Source organism: Podarcis pityusensis (assembly GCF_964106645.2).
Source record: "Podarcis pityusensis genome assembly, chromosome: 10".
Classification (NCBI taxonomy): Eukaryota; Metazoa; Chordata; class Lepidosauria; order Squamata; family Lacertidae; genus Podarcis; species Podarcis pityusensis.
In genome coordinates, this window is record NC_138035.1 from 24,793,879 (window position 1) to 24,815,743 (window position 21,865).

General features: G+C 42.1%; 1 protein-coding gene across 1 annotated transcript; it reads right to left on the reverse strand.

Annotated features, from left to right (window-relative positions):
* Positions 1–1,845: 1,845 nt before the first annotated feature.
* WASHC3 (WASH complex subunit 3) lies at positions 1,846–21,849 on the reverse strand. Its single transcript, XM_081024173.1, has 7 exons — positions 21,690–21,849; positions 18,642–18,740; positions 14,554–14,619; positions 14,001–14,132; positions 13,550–13,654; positions 6,123–6,187; positions 1,846–4,550 (listed from the first exon to the last, which is right to left on the reverse strand). The coding sequence occupies exons 1-7, from the start codon at positions 21,738–21,740 to the stop codon at positions 4,466–4,468; spliced, it is 603 nt and encodes a 200-aa protein (XP_080880299.1). The 5' UTR covers positions 21,741–21,849; the 3' UTR covers positions 1,846–4,465.
* Between the last annotated feature and the right edge of the window lie 16 nt (positions 21,850–21,865).

Here is a 21,865-nt window from a genome sequence, read left to right on the forward strand (position 1 = left end):
GGTTGTGTATCCTACTTTACAGAGGACAAGCCTCTGTCTGAAGGGCTGTCTGGTCCAAGCTAGGTTTAAAAATAAAGAACCCTAAGAAGGGAGAACGAAGGCCTTGAAGTTGCCCATTGACTTGCTACCTGCTGCCACTTCTGTGGTTGAAGTTCTGGTAGGCTCCAAAAGAATGCGGGTCCTTAGCAAAACCTTGATTCATCCTCAGACCTGGGAGAAATTTGGATATATATTTAAAAATGTAGATATCCTCCTCCCTCGTTCTCTTAAGTGGCAATGGCACCCACCTGAGAGGTGCCAGAACTGAGTCCTGACGAGTTCCAGCTAGGAAAAAAAGTCCTGGGTCTGGTGCATCATGTTCTGTAGGTGTTCCAGTCCAGATCTTACACAAAACTCTGGAGACTTTGTCCTGAGGCAGCTGAGGAATTAGATTTCTGGTGGGCTTTTCTCATGCCTAATGTTTTTAGTGAGGGGAGCCTTTGGCCCACTAGATGTTGATAAACTACAAGGCCCAGCAAGCATGGTCAATGGCCAGGGATGATGGGCGTTGTAGTTCAGCAACATCCATCGGGCCAAATGTCCCCCACACTTGCTCTAAATAAATAAAGTGCTTTGCTCACCAGCCTTCCCACGAACAGTACATCTTACAATTACTGTGAAACAATGGGCAATTTCATTCATATTTTAAGACTGCAGGCAGGCGATCAAAATATGGAAAATAAATATTAATTCCCCCATCTTGAATGTAAACTATTTCCCATAAAACTGCACATAAAAAGATAGTAACCCATCTCCAGACCCATATTGGGGCTAAAGTTGCCAGTTCCAGTTGGGATGAGCTGTTAAAAGTTCCCATAAATTTCAATTAAGGGCATAAAATATATCCTGTCTTTGTGAGGCCAAACATTGCAGCTTTACACAGATATTCCAATCTACAGTAGCTCTAAAAGCAATCCATGGTATTTTGAGGAAAATATGCCTAACATTTTTATTTTTAAATCTTCGTATAAATCTATCCCCCTTCATTCCAGCAGTTTTGGGAAATACTTTTTCTTCAGTAGCTAGCAAAGCTGATAAAAAAATAAAAAATAAAAGTTCCCTTCCAATTTCTTATTGAATGATTCAGAGGTTCCAGCAGAAAGATGCTAAAAAGCGTCAGCCTTGAGCAAAGCAATCTCAGTAGCCTGATGGCTTCCCAACATCATTATAACTCACAAACGTCTTCACCTTGACAAAAAGAAGGGATAAAAAACTAGTCAGACCTTGGGTTGAATGCGCTTCGGGTTGAGCGCGTTCGAGTTGCGCTCTGCGGCAACCCGGAAGTAACAGAGTGTGTTACTTCAGGGTTTTGCCGCTTGCGCATGCGCAGATGCTCAAAATGACGTCACGTGCATGCGCAGAAGTGGCGAAAAGTGACACGCGCATGCGCAGACGTGCCACCACTAGTTACGTTTGCTTCTAGATGTGAACGGGGCTCCGGAACTGATTCCGTTCGTATCCAGAGGTACCACTGTATTGCTACTAATTTGTTATGTGGGGGGGGGGGGGGAGAGATGGGAAGGAGTTGGTTCCAGAACTAGCTAGAAGTACTTTTACTAATATTCAGTGTATACATGCATATACATATTCTTGGCATATACATCTACATCGAATATTGTGATATAAGTGCTTAATTTTGATTTAATTCAAACAAACATTACAGCAAACCATGGTTTGAACTAAACTGGCAAACTGATTTATATTGTTAAAACGGTGCAACTTCTTCCTCACTTGATGAGAGACGTATAATCTGCATCTTCCTAAAATAGGTCAAACTGTATCAAATGATATTATTTGTTAAAATACTGGAATCACTCAGGTTGCTTTATTCTGTTTTTGTTGTGTTTCTAAATAATAGCTACAGGCTTTTTGTGTTTTGCATTAACAGTAATACTTACAAAAAACATTGGACGGAATTAAACTTACATTGCATCATTAATCCACATACAGTGAAGCCACCTTTTCCTTTAAAGTTTGAGAATTTCTGAAATCAACCACCAATGTTCTCCAGCTGAAAACTGACATAAACAATACCTGACTGCATTTATAACTAATTAGTGCAGAAAAATAGTATTTCTAGACTCCACTGCACGGTTTCAAATGCTGTCTGCCTGCAGATGTAAGAAATCTCTCTGCTGCTAAGCAATCTTGTTTTCTCGGACTCTTATCTCCCTTGACTTCTGGGGAAGGATAGTTTCAAATGTTCTTGCAGTGCACTTTAGTGACAATAAAAATTAATAAGGCTGCATCAAAACATGCAATTTTATCTACACGTTGCACAAAGAATCAAACATTTGCTTACAAAACATAATTTTAATTATAGATGCATGTTTTTCAAATATACAGAATCCACTTCTGAGTGTTGTAGTATACAATATGTGTTATTAGGCAGCATGGTAAATAGTACTTGATTGATTATTTATGGCTGACAAAGCAGACACTGTTAATACTAGTTGCATTTTGCTGAAGACCAGGTTAATGAAGACCTAGACAAAGGTTACATCTTAGATTTGTTGCTTGAAACAAAATGTCTTGATCTATTCCGAAATATTTTTGGAAAAAACAAATGTCCCGGAATGTCTTGTTCCAATCAGAAGAATTGCATGAGATTCTGCTTCACGCCTGCAGCCGGAACTCTCCTAACCAAGAGGCGTGTGCATCCCCGGCCTTTCTTGGCTCATACTCAGATCTGATTTTGATGCATAAATGGCTATCCTGGCATTTGCTGAAAGCACAACGGTGCTAGCACATGTGCAGCAAATTCAGAATGGTAGTGTGAGAAAACACTGGTGGGCTGGGAGAAAAGGTGAAGGACAAAAGCTGAGGGCCAGTTTACACCTCTCTACGCCACATTGGAAAGTCACGGACAACTGCAGATCCCTGCTATGCATATATGGGGTGGAAGGGCATTAGCGTTCTTTTTTGAGTATTTTAGTGTACACTGTGTGCACACTTAAGAAATGCTCTAAATCCATAAAGTGAAGTGGTTCTTAACATCACTAGTGAAATTCACCAGGCAGTGAGGCAAGCCAATCTTGCACAAAAAAAGACCTCTGAAAGTTTATGCAGTCTAGTAACGTACTATTGCATTTTGATCTTAAAAGGCTTTTTTTCATTTAAGACAGGGCTGCCCCTTCTTTTTAATCAGATCCCTCTATAAGGCAACTCATGCTTTGAAATAAATGGTAGGTCTCAGTTTCTGTGAGTGTTGCTTTCCTGAATAAACTTTTGAAAACAAGATAATCTCCTTGCTAGTTGTATCTATCTTTCAAAATTGTAAGCCATGGAAGTCTTTGCTATTGCATTAAAATAACTTTCTTACCCATCAGAATTTAAAGCTCTACTCTCCTAAGTAACATGGACCTTTATTTCTTTATTTCTATTATAATTACGAGTGACATTCTAAACAAGATATAACCCACAGAAGTCGCTTGCTGACTACGATGGCAGTGATACAATACGCAAAAAATTTGCCGCTGAGCTACCTTAAGATTTGCACGCACCTAGTATGGGATCTCCACTGGAAAAAAAATTTGGTGGGGTGTAGCAGCAATGCTGTGTGATTTGTGTGAGATGCTCGTGGAAAAAGCCACCATCTTCCACCCTCAATCTTTCTGTCACTGCCCTTCGTACCCACAGCTCTTAGACCACTGGGACAAATATAATATTTGCAGCAAGCAATTGGTGCTTTCAATTCTCATTCGATACTGGAGGATTAAAAAGAAAAGCAGTGTAGGAAACAGCATTAGCAGCATTCTGAATATAGACAGTTGCCACGAAGGGAGGGGTAGTGGAATCCAGTCATAAAGAGGTAATTTAAAAGGCTGTAAGTATTGTCCAAAGAAACACCTTGGCTTCATCAGAAATGCAAAGCTGTTCTCGGGTGCCTTACTCACAAATAAGCAGAAAAGCCAGTGGAGAGAGCAAGAATGAGCACGCTAGCTCTGCTCTCTGTCCCGATCCCCCTCCATGAATAAGAGGGCACCCATCTCCTTGGGTTCTACGTGGCACAGGGAATGTACACAAATCCACAAATGCAGGAGGCTCCCCGCTAGAGTTGGTCATCCGCAGAACTTGTGGAGGGTGAAAGTGACAGAGCTGGTACACTTGTTCCCACCTGCCGTGCTTGCATGGTCTACTTACTCTCCCACCTGCCCCAAGTTTGCCCTGAGCTTCCTTGGAACAAAAGATCAGGGCCATCATGTCATAAGTAACAGCACATCTTGTCAGTCCCTTCAGGACAGACTGGGCCTTCATTCAAAACTCTGAGGAAGACGATGCAAAGACCCCAGTGCAAAGTAGCAATTCCTTTAAAGAAGAATACTTTCTATGGCTCAAGCTATCAGGAAATCTTTCAGATTTAAGTTTTGTACACAAGCACTTGCGAAGAGGGCTCTTAAGGAAAAATGCACCTGGATCAGCGAGGTCAGTCACTAAATGAGGATTCACTGTCAGAACTGTCTTCTGCATTTGCCTCCCCTCCCCAGGTAGGCACTGCAGCATCTGGTGTCCTGCAAGGGAAAGATAAGAAGCCACAACTTAGGGGGTTGGACTAGATGACCCTCGGGGGGGTCCCTCCCAACATGATTCTATGATCATGTGCAACGCTAGAAGACATGTTAAGTGTCAATGCTGCAGCTACTTTCAGAAGAGCAGTTGTGTTGTTATGCAGCAGCAAAACATGCTTCCTAACCTTACAGACTTCAGAGGTTTACTGTGGCATGGGCTTTCATAGGCAGTGCCTACATAATTACCTATATGAAGTCGACTGAGAAGTTCCTAGGTAAGCAGGAGGTGTTTGTACTGCAGCAGACTAGTTTCCCATAGGAAGGGGGTATAATTTCAGAGATCCCCCTTTGGATGCAAAATCCAGAAAACCTTAGAAGTGAGGTGGGGATGTCCCATTCAAATCTCGCTTAGCTCACTGAGGTAGCTTTCAGCTGCTGTTCTGTTGCAGTGGCGTGATAATATTGGCCGACTTTATAGGGTTGCTCTAAAGATGACTGACAATGGATGCAAAGCTCTTTGAACACCCCAAAAGCACAACATAAAGGCCAAGTACTGTTGCTGTAGTTATTAGTACATCATGCAGGACAACACTTCTCAGCCTGTAGGGTTATCTGCACATGCAATGGTAATAGACCTATCAATTGTAAAGGTCCAAGACACTCTCTGAAGGACAGGTCCTAGCCCTACTGGTGTTAGTGAAAGGGATACAGAGTCCTATTAGAGCTTGCCATGGCCCCTGTAACATTACTGATGTGGGGAGCCAGGAAGAAGTGTGGGCAGCTTAGGGGCTGGTCAGGATATGTATTCAGAAGTCAGAATCCTAGGATTGTGGGTATGTTCTAAGATGGGGTTATACCGTTTCATTATGTCTGAGAACATTGATTTAGGAATCCAGAACATATGCACCAGAGAATCTTTCTTGAACACCATAGGTTATGAAAATCAATATGTATGCCTCATCCTTCGCTTTTATTATAGGTGGCACAGTTAAATTTTGGGATCAGGCTACCTATAGCTCTTCTGTTGACAAGGAACTGAAGCTTCTGTTGGGTTTCAATCCCAAATAAGTGAGCCAATTCTTTTTTATCTCTGTTGATAGTAAAACAAATCTCTACAATTTTATCTATTCTCCTTTAAAATGCTGGCAATAAAGAGGTGGACCTGCATGTATAAGCTGTTCCATCACCAACAGTGGAAAAAACCCAGCCATGCTTAACTGTGGCTACTGTCTAGAAAAAAGTAAGATAATATCCTCAAGCCATTAAAAGTGTTCAGTGGGGGAGGTAATCCTGCTACTTAGGGGGTGGGGATAACCTTAACTAAAACCTGATTGGGAAAGAATTAAGGGGGAATTCAGAAGATTGTTCCGTCAGGAAAGCAGAAGTGCTTGCACTGATGGAACAATCTCCTTTGCACGATGTTTTGGGTGTAGCTTGTTCAGCCTTGCAAGTTTACTTCAAATTAGATTTTTTCTGAAGCTTCCAAATGACCAAGATACACATTTCTATCCCCCATTGCAAGAGCCAACTCTGTCCTGTCTCTGCACACATAATATGCAAGTAGTTGTCACTTACTCAAGAAGATCCGGGTTCAATCCTTCAGAAATCATTTTGTTTCTTATTGCCATTACAGGAACACCCTGCGGAGGGGAAAAAGAACAATAAAAGTCTAGAAAAGCACTGTATAAGGGAGTCCCATCAAAATCGCAGTGTTTTAATGAATAAAGAGCAAATACAAAAATGTTAAGGGAAAAAGCTCTGATCTGAGAAACTGATTTTGTTGACAGCAGGAAGGTGATCAAAGGCCACATTTCCTATGGCTGCCCCTATAGAAAGTTTGGGAGTAGAAGTTGTTGAAAAACCGAATTACATTTCTGAATAACTTTGGTTTACTTCAGAGGCTGCAGCTAGCATACCATTTTCTTTCATTTTCAACACCTAGAGAAGTTTGCTGCTGTGGAATATCTCTTACGTGTCTGCAATGTCCATGCGAGTTTCTCCCTCCTCAAAAAGGGACACTGTCAAGCTGAAAAAGGTACAGAAAAGGGCAACCAAAACAATCAAGGGGCTGGAGCAGCTCCCCTATGAGGCAAGATTTGGGCTTTTTTGTTTAGAAAAATTGGGGAGGGAGGGGTTAAAAATGAACCAAATTATGCATGATGCAGATCAAGTGGATGGAGAATGCCCTCCCCCAATAATACTAGAACTCAGTCATTCAATGAAACTGAATGGTGGGAGATTCAGGATGAACCAAAGGAAGTATTTCTTTTCACTACACAAAATTAAACGATGGAATCCCTTCCACAAGATGCAGTGATGGCGATCACCTTGGATGAGTTTTAATGGGGATTAGACAAATCACATTGGAACTGATCACAATGGCTATATTGCCTCCAAGGTTGGAAGCAGCATGCCTCTGAAGGCAAGTCCATGAGTGGAAGCATGCTACTGGTCTTGTGCTTCCATTCCCACTGCAGGAGTACAAGGCTGAATGAGACAGGCATTCTGTCCAATCCAGCAGGGCTCTTTCTTGAATTCTCCATTGCCCCACAAAAAGATGCAAGAGATGGTCAGCAATGCACTCCAGGCACGAAATAAATTATGCTCAAAATCAGTCCAAGTTATCAGTGTAAAAATGGCTGGAGTTAGGAAAGGTGATCACGGCAATGGAGTCAAAGAAATCAAGATGTGGATGCAGGAAGGAGAAAAAGAAATAGATGCAGCGATGGCAGACCAACGTTCAAGCTCTGCACATTGCTCTCAGCCTCTTCTTTAACCAGTAGCCAGCTAAATGAGATGTAAAGAACAGGACTAGCATGTGTAGTAAAGTGGCCAGGTCCTGGACCTTTTGAATATCTGTGACCATTCTTTGCCCGGGATATATCTCTACCCGTGCAGTTCTTCTCATTAGTTTGCTTGCAGCAACTGGAAACTGGGATCAGCCATTATGATTCCAAAATCACAACATGCAGAGGTGGGATCACGTCATAATCCTACTAACAGGAAACCACTTATATAAAAGGACACGTAATGAAACTGTCCTTTCCAATAAAATTGCTTAGCTGATGTTGCTGGAAGCTGTAGAGGTTGTGACCCATCTTCTACCTAGGTCATAAGTACAGGTATTAGGCTACCAAGCTTTTGTGGCTGGGGTAACCCAAAGAGGGGTATAAATGGATGGGTTGCTATTATTATTATTATTATTATTATTATTATTATTATTTTCTGTTTAACACCTCCAGATTGACTTCCCACCAGCTGGGCCAGCAGTTAATTCCATCCATCAACTGAACTGCTATTTTTATTTTTGTGAAATCTCAGAAAAATAGCTTCATTCATCTAGCAATTTGTAACTATGCTACTCTCCTGCAGCTCCCCTCAGCACTTTCTTGATAACAACAGGAGGCTTCTCAGACTGACTTCTCCAAATCTAGCATCACAAGATCAACATTTAAATGTGGGCTAACACGAAGGTAAGTTTGAGACAACTATGCATATGAAAATGACCTTTCAATGCAAGCTCTCCCACTGCTTGTGGTCTATTTCCCCAAGTCGCAAACATCTTCCCTTCATATTTTCTTGTAGGATCCTAGAGAACAGTTTGTGAAAGTCCAAACTCTCTCTGCTAGGGGTGTTCTAACAGAATTGGCTCCTGTGTTCCTGCCACTGAGGCTCAAAGAGAACTTGTTGCTTTGCCATCATTGATGCAAAAGGTCAAAAACGAAAAAAAGAGAGTCCAATTTCTGAGTTCCAAGGTCTACTGGAGGTCTGAAAAGGACGTGAGAGACCTCAAACTCTAAGTGAACAGTAGTGTGTGGTTGGTTTTGGCATCGAGCAAATGTACTTTGGCCAAGGTAAGGAGAAAGGAGCCATGGCGGGTGTTTCAGAGAAGCGTGTCTGTACTAGCGCCACACATGAAAGTGGAGAGAGTGGTTAAAGCTGGCAGAGCAATAGTGATGGTAATTCGGTGATTAATATTTTCCTGTGTGCATCTGTATTTGGGGCTTCCCCCCACCTTTATATAAACTGGCTATCTCCAATAAAAACAATTAAACTCAGCAGTTTAATAGTGGGGATCTACAGAACTGTAATCACCAGAAGTCATACAGATCTTTTATAACTGGGACTTACCATATGCCATATGGAAAATGTAATCCAAAGTATGGAAGCTAGATTTTTTTTTGAGGGGGGCGGGACGTGTTGAGGATTCTGTTATCCAGAACGTTTTGTATCTTACAATGGGAACAATTATTATAAATATGAAAAAAGGCCAATGGAAGAAATAGCAAACAACTGTTAGCCAGGAAACAGAATAGTATGTAAGAACTGCAGCTGAAAAAGCTATGCAAGATTGTAGTAGAGGGGAACCATCTTACATAAAGCTCTCTGTTTCAGAGGTCTCCATCAAACTGTATGCTGGATAGATCATACCCTGGTTTATGTCACCTTGCAAGTGTCATAGGAACATAAGAAGCTTCCTTATATTGAGCCAAACCATTTGTGTATATAGTCTGGTATTGCCTGCACTGACTGGTAGCAGCTCCCTATGGTTTCATGCAGGAAATGTTCCCATTCCTTCCTAGAGATAGCAGGAATTGAACCTGTGACCTTCTGCATGCAAAGCAACTGAGCTACACCCCTCCCCCAATATTTTCTTTCCATTTCAGAGCTTTTAATAATTGCTGGACTGGCATGGGGAGGGGGGAAGAGAAGAATTGAAAGTTTATCACCTAAGATTCAACCCCAGAAAGTGTCATGGGAAATATGAAGTAAGAAATTGAGAAGATGAGACCCACACCTACATACCTATGCTTTGATGCAGTAGAGGTTTTTTACTTGCCAAAAACTTTATCTAACATACATACAGCACTAAAATGATTTATAATCAAATAAAAAACACAAGCTGTATTACATAACTAATGCGAAAGGAATTTAAGATCATATCCTGGAGGCCTATAAACAGTCAGCTTAGGGTTTTATGAAACAGGTGGAGTAGTTGTCCCAAATGGAAGATCATTTACTTCCAGACCCACCTTTAACTTGAGAATCAATGTTCCCTCGCAATTTAAGAGAAAGCTTATCTGTCTTAAGGGTCAGAACTGGCTTGCTTACTGCTACAATTTTTATTCTCTTTGTTTTCTGATGTTTCCACCAAACATTTGAACCCGTTACACCCACTGAAGCAATTTGCTTCTCATGGATTTTTGCCATCATTGATATTGCTTCAATCTTTATAGCTGGGTTGTCCCAATTCCTAGGCTACCAGGTCAGGATATATTCATCTCCATAGTGGCTTACCTGCAGCTCCTAACTTGCATACAAGAAGCCTAAACTCAAGCTCTACGGGGGTGGAAGAAGCTGCCCTTAAATCTCACAGCTATGTTATAAGGCTACATTCCAACACAGAATCAGATGCATTGGCTTAACTATGCCTAACTAACTTGGATTTGGGGCCAATAATTAATAAATAAATAAATAAATAAATTTTATTTATACCCTGCCCTCCCCAGCCAAGACCGGGCTCAGGGCGGCTAAAAACCAATAATAAAAACAAGTTGATTAAAATGCAACTTAAAAACAAGATTAAAATACAACATTAAAACATTAAAATGCAGCCCCTTCACAGGAGGAGAAAGGAAAAAACAAAGTTCTGCTGGTCCATGTTTGTTAGACTTTTTTGCCACTTTCCCACAAAGAAATTTCTGTTCAAGCCAGCCCAAAATTAGCTTGCTCCTCTACCACCTCTTGACAGTGCTGTCTATATGGAGGATACATAGAGGGTGTCACTGACATGACTGGCATGAGAGCTAGCTGTTAGGATATTTCCGTTCCACCTTAAAAGGGAGCAGGCTTTGTGAGTCACAGAGTCTGTGTATTTCCTGTTCACAGGAAGTTTATGTTTTGTCTATAGCTTTCGTTTCTCTCTCTGTGCCTGAGACACCGAAGCAGGCAGTCATGTTTTCTTTGTTCTGACCAACGCTGAATAAACTTGTAAATAATGCTCTCCTGCGTGCATCTTTCGCTGTGTGAATTCTGCTGATAGAGCGTGCATCAGCTCTGGAATGTGGCAAGCTATTTCTGGAGCTCGTGTCGCTAATTGCTGATACTGCGTGTCTACGGGAGATCGATGGACGTCCGGAGGTGACGTGGAGTCATGATGGACTTTGTCTCCCTGGCAGTATCCCAACACTAGCACCCTCAGCTTTGAACAGAATACTGTTTCAAACATTACAAAAAAAGAAAGAAAAGCTGAACTGTGAGTAACTCACATCACTGGTTTTCCCAACCCTCCTGTAGCTTCAGAAGATGAAACTAAGAAAGCTCACTTGGAAGACATTTGGATCTCACAAAGGAAGGGAGGAGCCTTAGCTCAATGTCAGAACTCACAAGTTGGGATGTGGAATGTCCCAGGTCCAGTCCCTTATATCACAAACAAACAACAAACAACCAGGCAGCAGATGAAGTGAAAAGCCTGAGCCAGCTGAAGTAGATAATACTGGGCCAGAAAATAATGTAAGAGCCCTGCTGGCTCACACCAAAGGTCCAGCTAGTCCAGCATCCTGTTCTTGCAGTGGCCAACCAGAAGCCTATGAGAAGCCTAGAAGCAGAGACGAAGCGTGACAGAACTCGTCCACTTTCTGATTCCCAGCAACCTTTGACACTAGAAATAGCAGACAGCCATCATGGGTAGTAGCCAATGATCACTTTATCCTCCGGGAATTTGTCTAATCCACTTTAAAAACTATTCCAAGTTGGTGGCCATCACTGCATCCCATGAGAGCAAATTATACTGCGTAACTCTGTTCTGTCTGAAGACATCCTTTCTTTTGTCGGTCTTGAATCTTCCAACGTTCAGCTTCTCATTGGATGGCCATGGATTCTAGTATTATGAGAGGGAGAAAAACTAATCTCTGCCCACTTTTCTTACTTCATGCAGGTAACCTGATCTCATATAAAGCACTTATTATATGTTCCTAAAGAAGAAATACAAACCATGTGCATGTCTGCTTTCCTCACTTTTTTGTAGCTCCAAAATTCATGTGTAGCTTTACAGTGGTATCTCAGGTTAAGTACTTAATTCGTTCTGGAGGTCTGTTTTTAACCTGAAACTATTCTTAACCTGAAGCACCACTTTAACTAATGGGGCCTCCTGCTGCTGCCGCGCCGCCGGAGCACGATTTCTGTTCTCATCCTGAAGCAAAGTTCTTAACCCGAGGTAATATTTCTGGGTTAGCAGAGTCTGTAACCTGAAGCATATGTAACCTTAAGCGTATGTAACCCAAGGTACCACTGTGCTTGGGTAAAGCTGTGCTTCCTGATGCATCTGTAACATATACATAAAACTACTGTGCTCCTCAACAGCCCAACATCTCATTCATATGCTATACCTAAGAGGAGGGGGCATATATAGAAGAAGTCTTTCTACAGAAGAAGGGTAGATTTCAAATAATGTGGTTAAGATTCTAAAAGTGGGGGGGGGGGCAGAAAGTTGTCTTCCCCACCCACCCCCAGCACAAATCCCATCACCGAAAAAAGGACATTAGAGTGAACCATCAGCCAAACACTCTCCTTCCAGCCACCACATCAGTCTTTCCAAGTGCACTGGTAATTATCTAGCCACACAACGCCAGTTTGCCACTCCCAATTCACAGGAAATGTTCAGGCCAGCAAAAGAGGTCTGGTGGAATATCCTAACAACTATACTGAATCTGAACGCTTTGTATTGAAGCCTGACTCAACAGCAACCGTTGGGCACAAGCAAGGAAATCAAGCCATTAGTTCCATTTTAATTTCAGGAAGGCTGCACAGCGTGGTCCAAAGATGGAGGTGGGGGGGCAAGTTTGCCAATAGCTGGTTAAAATAAGACCAATTGCATGGTGCCACGGCTAAAAAGCATCTCTTAGGAAAATGTGTGAAGAGTTATTTCCATGTTATGCTCCAGCTAAGGAAAATATGGGCATGTGCCTCTCCCTTGTCCCACTAAACACTTTTGTGGAATAAGAATACTGAATGGCTTTGGACTCTCACAGAGAATCATTCGCTCCTGCTTTCGTTAATCCATAGAAATTCGGAATACCTTTGTCTCTTATTTCTAGAAACAAAATGTGAATGGCGTAGTCTTGCCTTTTCACATAATTTTTATTAAGAACAGAAGAAGAGCCTACTGAAGCAGGTCTGTGGGCCACCTAGTCCAGCATCCTGTTCTCACAGCGGCCAACAAATGCTTTTTCAAAGCCCACAAGCAAGACACAAGCACAATAGCAGCCTGCTCACCTGCAATTTTCTGGGCACATAATTTTCTTTTCTATTACTACTGTTTAATTCAGAGTAAAGTGACTACTGTTCCTATTCCTTTCATCAACAGGAGGTTAGGAAATGCTAATGAGACAATTGGCTTGGAGGCTCAATCAGAATGGAAAGAAGCCAGGGCCTGCTTACAAAGAGCTCATTTGCAAGCATGTTCTAGATGCAAAGGTCCATCACATGTTGAGCAATTTAACTGGTTTGGCTGGACATCAGTGGAAACAAACTAAAAGGAACAAAACTGATCCTTGAGTGGCTTTTCACACATATTGTTCCCATCAAGCCTGGCGCAGAGCCATCAAACACGGAAACTGCTGCAGAGGTCTCTAAACACATTAAAAGGGGAAGTTCAGAGATGGAAAGCCATTAGTTATAGATGATTTGAATTGTCATCACACTGAAAGAGCAAACGCACATTCAGATCACGATAAAGAGACATTAATAAATACAACAAATGATTGTAAGTAGGGTCTACATCAGGCGAGAAATAGAGTTCTGAACTGATTGACAACAGCCACCACCACCACCAATTCCAACAGAATCACATACCCTTTCAGAAGAGGGAGTTTGTCAAAAGTAAGAGTGTTAGTTAAAAAGAAGTTAGAGTGGACAGCCAGAAGGGCTAACTTTGAAGGCTGCTTGATACAGAATACACACAAATTTGGTGTCTGATGAAGCCTGATGAACAACTGTCTTACCACTTGAACCATTTTGAGATATCTTGCATAGCGGGGATCCTTTGCTACTGTGATGATATTTTCTGTGGCTCCTTCCGTCTTCTGTTGCCCCATCTCATGACTCTGCTATAAAGAGAAAACATTATGTGCCAATCTTTAAACATGTGCAGACATTGACTCAGTTCACATATCATGGTAAACCATGGTTAGGTTTAGCACAAGCACACAGATTGGGACTGTTTTGCTCCTCCTCTCTAGCGCATGGATGAAACAAACCATAATCCCTGGCTATGAATTATGTCCAAACCACAGATCCAACAAACCACAATCAGTAAGCCAAGAACAAACCCTGACTACAGATTGTGGTCTGCGGGAAGCAAAGCAAATCACATGTGAACAAAGTCATTGCTTGCTTTAGAAAGGCTAACTAGAAACGGGGGAAAAACAAGTCAGGAAGAACTCAATCTTTTACCTCCAGCTGAGGAGATACATTTGTTGACTGTGGATCTATTGAGACTTGTGGGACAGGGCCATTCGTAACGCTGTTGACACTGGTGCTGGATACTTCAAACTTGACGTCTTCTAGCCCAGGTATAGAAGACAACTGAAGATGGGAACACCAAGAACAGTAGACAACATTTTAATATTGAGAATATAAAACTTGTAGCTGTTTAGTCAGCATCCAGTACATGCTATTTTTCACCAAGGCCTCAAAATCCACTAATAGGCAATACCTTAATTAGGACAAACGAACATGTCACAAAATTCTGGCCAGCACGGGGGTGAAGTGTTTATCAGGCGGGCCCTGCCTGCACCCAGCAACTTCACCTCCTCTTTGCCTTATCACAGATATCCATTTGCCATCTGTTTCCATTTACATTCTGACATTCTGAAAAAATATACTCAGTTCTGCCTGAAGACGAATGTAGCTCAGATAAAAACGGGACTTTAGGACTTATACAGGCAAGTCCCTTAATTTGTGCTCAAGACTACAACAAGCAAGAAGAGAGATATCATGCACAAACCTTTGCATCCAAGATGTTCAGTGTAGTTTCAATCTGCTGAATACGGAGGGAAAGTGCTGACAATTTCTGGGAAAGATGGAAGTGAAATATATTACTCCATACTTTTACTCACTGGCAATTCTCTCCTCTGCCCTCCCTGCTCAGAAATACTTAGCATTCCTCCCCAAAAATACTTATTGCCTCACTCTTTCGGAGGATAATATGTGGCACATTATACGATGATCCTGTAAGCCTGGTCACACTGGTGGTCTAAAATACCTCATGATCAACTGCTGATTATAACATTAGGCTGTAAAATTCATTGCTACCAGAATTGGTACATATACAACAGTGAAGCCTGGTAAATAGTTGCAAGCTCTCAAAAACATTTAACAGCCCATCTGCCCCAAAATAGCTGATTGTCACCTGTGGCCTAAAAAAGACAACTTTTAAAAAAAAAATCTGTCATTGGCTGCCTGGAAGCAAGTTTTACTTTGCACAGAAAATTAATAAAGTATCTATGAACGAGCCTGCTATATAGACTTTATTTCAAATTATTACGTAATAGTATTGTGTAAAATGAATCTTAAACCCTTGAATAGGAACAAGATAAAACTGGGCACCCTGAAGAGTCAAGTGTTAAGGGCTGCACAATAGGATACAGAACTGGTTAGTTTTTAAAGTGAACTAACCTAATTCACACCTCTAGAACAAATACGTGGATCACAATGAAATTATCCTTTGGATTTTGCAGTTCTCAAAATTTTGCAATAAAGTTCTCACCACAAAAGGTATCAAAATATTTAAACAAATACGCATTTTTATGGTAAAGTAGGTTCAGAAATGTATTGAGATTGTGAGAGTAATTCAATGTCGCACTGATTTAAAACTGCTTAGTGGTGTACTTGTGCCAGAAGAATGGCTCAACCAAGAGAAAGTACAGGAAACGGCTGTGATTCTCTTTGCTGATTGTGCAACAGATTGCTGTTGTAGTACCGATATTTCCTGTTGAACAAACTGCTGCACAACAAGCTCCCGCTAGCACAATTGTTGCACTGCACTTAGTATTGCCCACCCTTTATTTTCATTGCTACAGTAGCGCAATAGCCCTTGCACTGGTGGTCAGAGAATGCTGAATCCTGGCATATAGAAGAAATTTTGTACAGATTGTTTTTATAAAAAATTGCAGATTAATGAGGAAATGGACCAGACTATAAATGAACACGTGAATTTTACTCAGACCAGATATAGATTGTTGTGTGTATCTCTACTGATTTCAAAGGTTTGGGGATGAAAGGCTATGTGAAAGTTGTAAACAGAACAATTACTCCTTTAAATAAACCTGCCTACTGGGAGAGGGAAATGCTACAAACCTCCCCATATAGTTTTTGCAAAAGGGTAGAATAAGAGTGAAACAATTTAATAAACAAAAGTTACTGCTCATCTTTAGATGGGGAATGCTATATTACAATCCCATGACATGCCACAATCAAAATAGCCTAACCTACCTCCTCCACATCAAAACAAGTGAAACCTGAGCAATTAGTATTACAAACCCATCTTGCAAGTAAAGCATTCAGACCTACTCGTAAATAGTAATCCAATTTGGAAGTGGTGGAATAAATCTGATAAAAGGTCAGGTAAACTGACGCAATGCTCCAAAAGCTATGCAAGACTTATTTTAAAATGCAAGATGATTTGCAAAAAAGCACAAACCTTAAGAACTGATATGGCGGCTTGAACTAATTGCTGCCATATGCAACCAGCCTGTGTTGTACCCTTGGCTAGTGTGTTGGCTGGCAGATCTGTAGCATTTTTCTCCCTGCCTCCTGGCACGGTAGTAACTTTTTGCTGGGCTCTTAGAGCCAAAATCTTTAACACCCTGAGAAATATGCCAACCAGCCAACATAATAGAGACCAAGAAGCACAGATGTTGATGAGCTTGGGGTTTTGTTTTTCCTTTTTGGTCTCCATCTCTTTCTTTATAGATGCCTCTTTGTTCTTTGGAATGGATGTCATTTTTAAAAAATGACCACACACAAGCATTTAGGGCTGTCAAGACTTTGGGATAAAAAAGAAAGAAAAAGAACTAGCCATCTGGTTTTTAGCTGTTTAAAGTCAATTTATCTGAAGTCATTTATATATCAGAAAACCTTATGATGGTGCCTTTTTAGATGAAGTTGAAGGAAGGTGATAGGACTTAAAATTTAAATGTAGCAATGCAAGTAAGTCTGCAAAGCCTATTGGCGCCAACCAATACTGATTGCTTGCAAAGGCCAGCCTGGAAATATTTTATGAAAATACAAATAAATAATGGTGCATGAAGGAGGGCTTGCATACTGAAAGGACTTCTGCAAGGTGCAGCATGCACAGAGACCGATGGTGCCCCTTCCCTGTTCCACCATCAGCGATGTCAAGGCCACACAGTGCAAGGGCAAGTTTACCTTCAAACCCAACAGTGTCATCAATGACATTGCTTCACTTTACCCCACATGGGTGAATAGCAAACACTCACTTATGGAAGATAAAGCAATGGGAAAGGCTAAACCTGGTCGGGGACCCTGGATACGCCCTAGGACCCCAATTACTGACAATGAATTTTGCTGCTATCTGCAAAGCCCCACCACAAGTTCCATTTCTTGTTGATGTGGATGGAACACTGGAAGCTGATTTCTATACAATAGGATTCTTATGGCATTTATCAGTGTATGGAACACTTTCCTATCCTTCTCTCATCAACACAATTGCCCTAGTAGGTGGATAGATCCAGGGACCCTAGGATCTAAAGTAGCCTTCCCCAAGAGGGTACCCTCCAGATGTTGTTGGATTCAAACTCCTATTGGCCCCGGATGACATGACCACTGGTCAGGGATGAAAGGAGTTGTGGTCCAAAACATCTGGAGGGCACCAGGCTGTGACAAAGTGGATCTGAAGAATCACCTCTACCTCTGATTCTGTCTGACCTTTGAACATACGAAGAGCCTGCTGGAGAAGAGTAAGGGCCTGTGCAGTCCAGGATCTTTTTCTCACAGTGGCAAACCAAATGCATATGGGAAGCTTGCAAGCAGGACATGAGCACAACTGAGCACTCTCCCCACTTGGGATTCCCAGCAACTGGCCTTCAGAGGCATAGTCTCCAATGGTGGAGGTTCTACATAGCCACTGTGGCTTGTTCATGTGGAGGCCCAGCCATACGAAGAATGCCAGATGGCCACAAGGGGTAAGTCTTTTCTAGAGTGGTGCCTGGGCAATGCAATGCCCTGAAGAGGGAAGTCCGCCTGGTCTGAGCCTTTCTCCAGAGGTCCCTTTTTAATTATTTAATTATTTATCTGATTGTTGATGTTTTTATGACATTTATTTATTTATTTATTTATTTACTTACTTACTTATTTATTTGAAGTACATAATCTGCACTTTTGGGAAATATATCAAGGTAGCTTACAGCATATACAATAAAATCAATCCATAAACATCTATAGAACATGAATAATTATGTACTGTTTTAATTTTTATTACATTATGAAATGTCTGGGATACTTTGTATTAAACAAACAAAAAACAAGCACACACACAAAAAAAACCACAACAACCCAGAATGATTTAGGGATTTAAGACCTTCCAGTGAGCTTCGCAGCAGAACAAGGAGACTATAGCTGTGTGGCAGATAACATGTCATGGCATCTCTGCTTAGAAGAAGCAGGTAGCAGGCGATGGGAAAGACTGCCAATCAAAGTGGAAAATACTGAGCTCGAAGGCTCGTCTGACCTGAGTCAGCTTCCTATGCTCCTTATTTGAATGTGGGCCTCTGATAGCCATGCTTGGTGCTATCTACTGCACCATGTCAGACCCTAAAAAGCTAAAGGACCCCATGTACTTTCCAGCCAGTGTCTTTTTCCTCCTTGAAGAGGAAGAGTTACTGAACTTTCAAAGCATCATCTCTTTAGGAAAGTTAGCAGTAATGAACCCTGTATTTTAACCATGTCTTACAAAATTCGTCAGACGGAATGGGCTTGTGCACCACACAGCAGACTATTAGCCAACAATGCAAATCCTGTCTGCAACATGCACCCACCCCCTTCCCCAAGGTAGTACAGTGTATACTTACTTACCTCTTCACAAACAGTGGAAAATCGGTTAAGGAACTGAACTGTGTGAACCACAAACTGGTTTAGAAATGCCACTGTTCTCTTCTGCTGGATGGCAGGAACCTGTGTTGTTCAAAGCACAAATACAACAATAGCAAGGCTCATTCTGTAACACCCAAAACCTGTATGATGATAAAACTGAGCAAAGTTGCTCCCAACACCCCTAACCAGTGTTTGAATACACATATCTGCTGCACTTTTGCTATGGATATGCTGAAATCCAATTTATTATTTTCAGATCAATGCTTCAAGTTATGCAAGTCACATAAAAGTGTAATCCTGTGCTCTATCATGCTTGCAGTTCTTCCCAGTTCTGGAACATATGCAAACTGGATGGGCATATGGTTTTCCATCTGAGTCACAGATTCAAATATGTAAACGTGGTAGTTCTATAACAGGGTTGGAAAACCTCCAGATGTTGTTGAGACTTCAGTTCCCATCAGCCTCACCAATCATAACCAGCTGTCAGAGATGATGGGAACACGAGTCCAACAACACATGGAGGGCCACAGGCTCCTTAACACTAATCTACAAGAATGGGACAGACTACAAATGTAAAACAGAACAGATATCTGCTATCTCCAATACCATCAAATTCAGTGGTACTTACTTCTGAGTAAGTATGAATATGCAGGGGCTGCAAGTCTCACATTCTGAAAAAGGAAGTGGATGGATTTTGGAAGTATATTAAACCGTTTCTCCGACAAACTTATTTTTATAGTCATTTGTGAGGGCATGGGCTAGCCTAAAAACACTTCCATCATCATCGCTATCCTACTGCAAATCCACAACAGCCACCAAGCTATGGCTTTATCTATGAATCAACCAATAAAATTTTTACAACAGGCATTTATGATGAAATATTTCAGTGACAGCTCATGGAGATATGTTAAATTAGATGCTTCAGGAGTTATCTATGAAAGTCAGAAAGGAATTTATCTTTCCAGTAAGTGTGGAATTTCTTTTTTTTAAGTATCATGCATCTTCCACTATGGTGTCTGGCATGGAAAAACGTCATCCTAGGGACTACTGGATCCTGCATACATGATCAAAGTGCAATGTGTTGCCACAGCAGAAATCTAACAGTGGATTTTCTTATGGAGTGTTGCAGAGTTCTCCCCATTTTACCTGCTTGCTACTGTCATTGGATTATATTTCACTAAGTTTACTCCCTTGTGATTTTGAAGCTTCCTGCTTTCAAGGAACCACTGGCTTGTCATCTGCCAAGGAAGCGCTACTGGGGTGTCTGCTGTAGTAGAACGCAAGACCTGTTTTAGGGGAATACAACAGGTTCATGCAGAGCACTGGCATACTGCAAAAGAAGATTGGCAGATCTGACAAACTGTCTGCCAGGGAACTTTATCTGCCATTATTGATTTCATGTAGTATCTGAGGCAAGGGTTTATTACATTTTAGCATGCAGAATAGCATGCAACCACCACCACCCATTTCATCCTCAGAACAACACTGTGATGACGTTTAGACTGAGAGAGAGTGACTGGCTCAAGATCACCCAAGGAACTTAATGGCTGGTGGGGATTTTAACCTGGGTCTTCCTGGTCCTGGTCCAACAACACACTTTGGATTTTCCAGAACACAGCTTGGAAGTCAATGATTTATGGAATCAAACTTGCATTACATTAGGGTGGATGAATTGCAAGCACACATTGAGAAATTCAGCTCACGCTGTTCCTGCAACCTTCCAGACCCATTAATTAATTTTCCAAATCAGTACTGCAGTGTAGCTATTTAAGTTTCCCCAGGGGAATTGGGACTTAACAAGTTCCAATATGCTACATGGGTTATCAAGCCTCCTCCAGAACAATTGCACTCACGAGTGAATCAGAGCCAGGAAAAAAAAACAACAACTCCAAAATTGACTCCAGTGCAGGAAGGCCTGGTCAAATGAGTTAAAAATGAAAAAAGGGACATGGTTTAAAAAGGCAATACAGTGGTGCCCCGCAAGACGAATGCCTCGCAAGACAAAAAACTCGCTCGCTAGACGAAAGGGTTTTTTGTTTTTTGAGCTGCTTCGCAAGACGATTTTCCCTATGGGCTTGCTTCGCAAGACGGAAACGTCTTGCAAGTTTGTTTCCTTTTTCTTAACACCGTTAATACAGTTGCGACTTGACTTCGAGGAGCAACTCATAGAACGCGATGTGGTAGCCTTTTTTGAGGTTTTTAAAGACTTTGGTGATTTTTGAAGCTTTTCCAAAACTTTCCCGACACCGTGCTTCGCAAGACGAAAAAAACCGCAAGACGAAAAAACTCGCGGAACGAATTAATTTCGTCTTGCGAGGCACCACTGTATTATGGATGGAGGAAAGTAGGGCATGGAAGAGCAAACAACCAATTCAGAGGGATGCTTGATGATCAAGGGCTAAAAAATGCTCTTTGTTCAAGATGTTTTGGAAACCTTCAAGACTTGGCTACTCAGGGGGGTCAGATGACCAGTGGTTGCTACTACCTGTTAACAAACTGGCGTATAAGGGCACAGAATATAAGTTTGCTATGCAAGCCTCTTGTAACTTCCACGAAGGAGGCCCAGCGTGTATTGTTTATTCACTTAACTGGTTCCCAGAGGAGACAAATGGCAGAGGAAGCTAAGCCACTTTTGACTCCCGTGAGGACACCCTCCGCCCCCCAGTTCCTCGCAACCGCCCTCTTCTCTAACCCTCAGCCTCCATACACTTGTGCTTCCTTAGAGGTTGCCCTACCCGCGCTCCCACCTCCCCACCCGCATAGTTTCTGCATCTTTAATAAAAACACGACACCACAGGCGAAGGAGCGCGGCTTCTCCTGGCGAACTTCTGCCTGCCAGAGGTCCAGGAGGAGCCCTGCAAGGGCAAAAGCAGCAGCCCCGATTCACAGAGCTTGTCAGCTTCTCTTTTTAAGAGATGACGGGGGGGGGGATGGGGGGAGAATCCCACAGGGGGAAGTTGCCTCCTTCGCTCCCTGGGGACCTGGCGCCGGCCTCAGGGAGCAACGCCAGCAACCTGGCGCCGCCTGTACCTTGGTCAGGTCGATGCCGGAGCCTACGAGGGGCAGCCCGTCCTCATCCATCCTCAAGCGGCCACTCGCAGGCGCCAAGAGGGACCTCACTGGGGGGAGAAGAAGCCTCTCAGACAGGGAACCCCTCGCGACCCCTCGCACCGGAACCGATTCCCGACTTGCCGCTCCTCGACCCC

Bases quoted from the DNA above. Each gene is read 5' to 3' on its own strand.
- WASHC3 (XM_081024173.1), bottom strand. From the start codon at position 21,740: ATGGATGAGGACGGGCTGCCCCTCGTAGGCTCCGGCATCGACCTGACC. The intron at 13,655-14,000 runs GTAAAAGATTGA...TTCTCTTTATAG, and splicing joins ATGTATCTCCTCAGCTGGAG to CAGAGTCATGAGATGGGGCA. The intron at 4,551-6,122 runs GTAAGTGACAAC...TTTCCCTTGCAG, and splicing joins TTGAACCCGGATCTTCTTGA to GACACCAGATGCTGCAGTGC.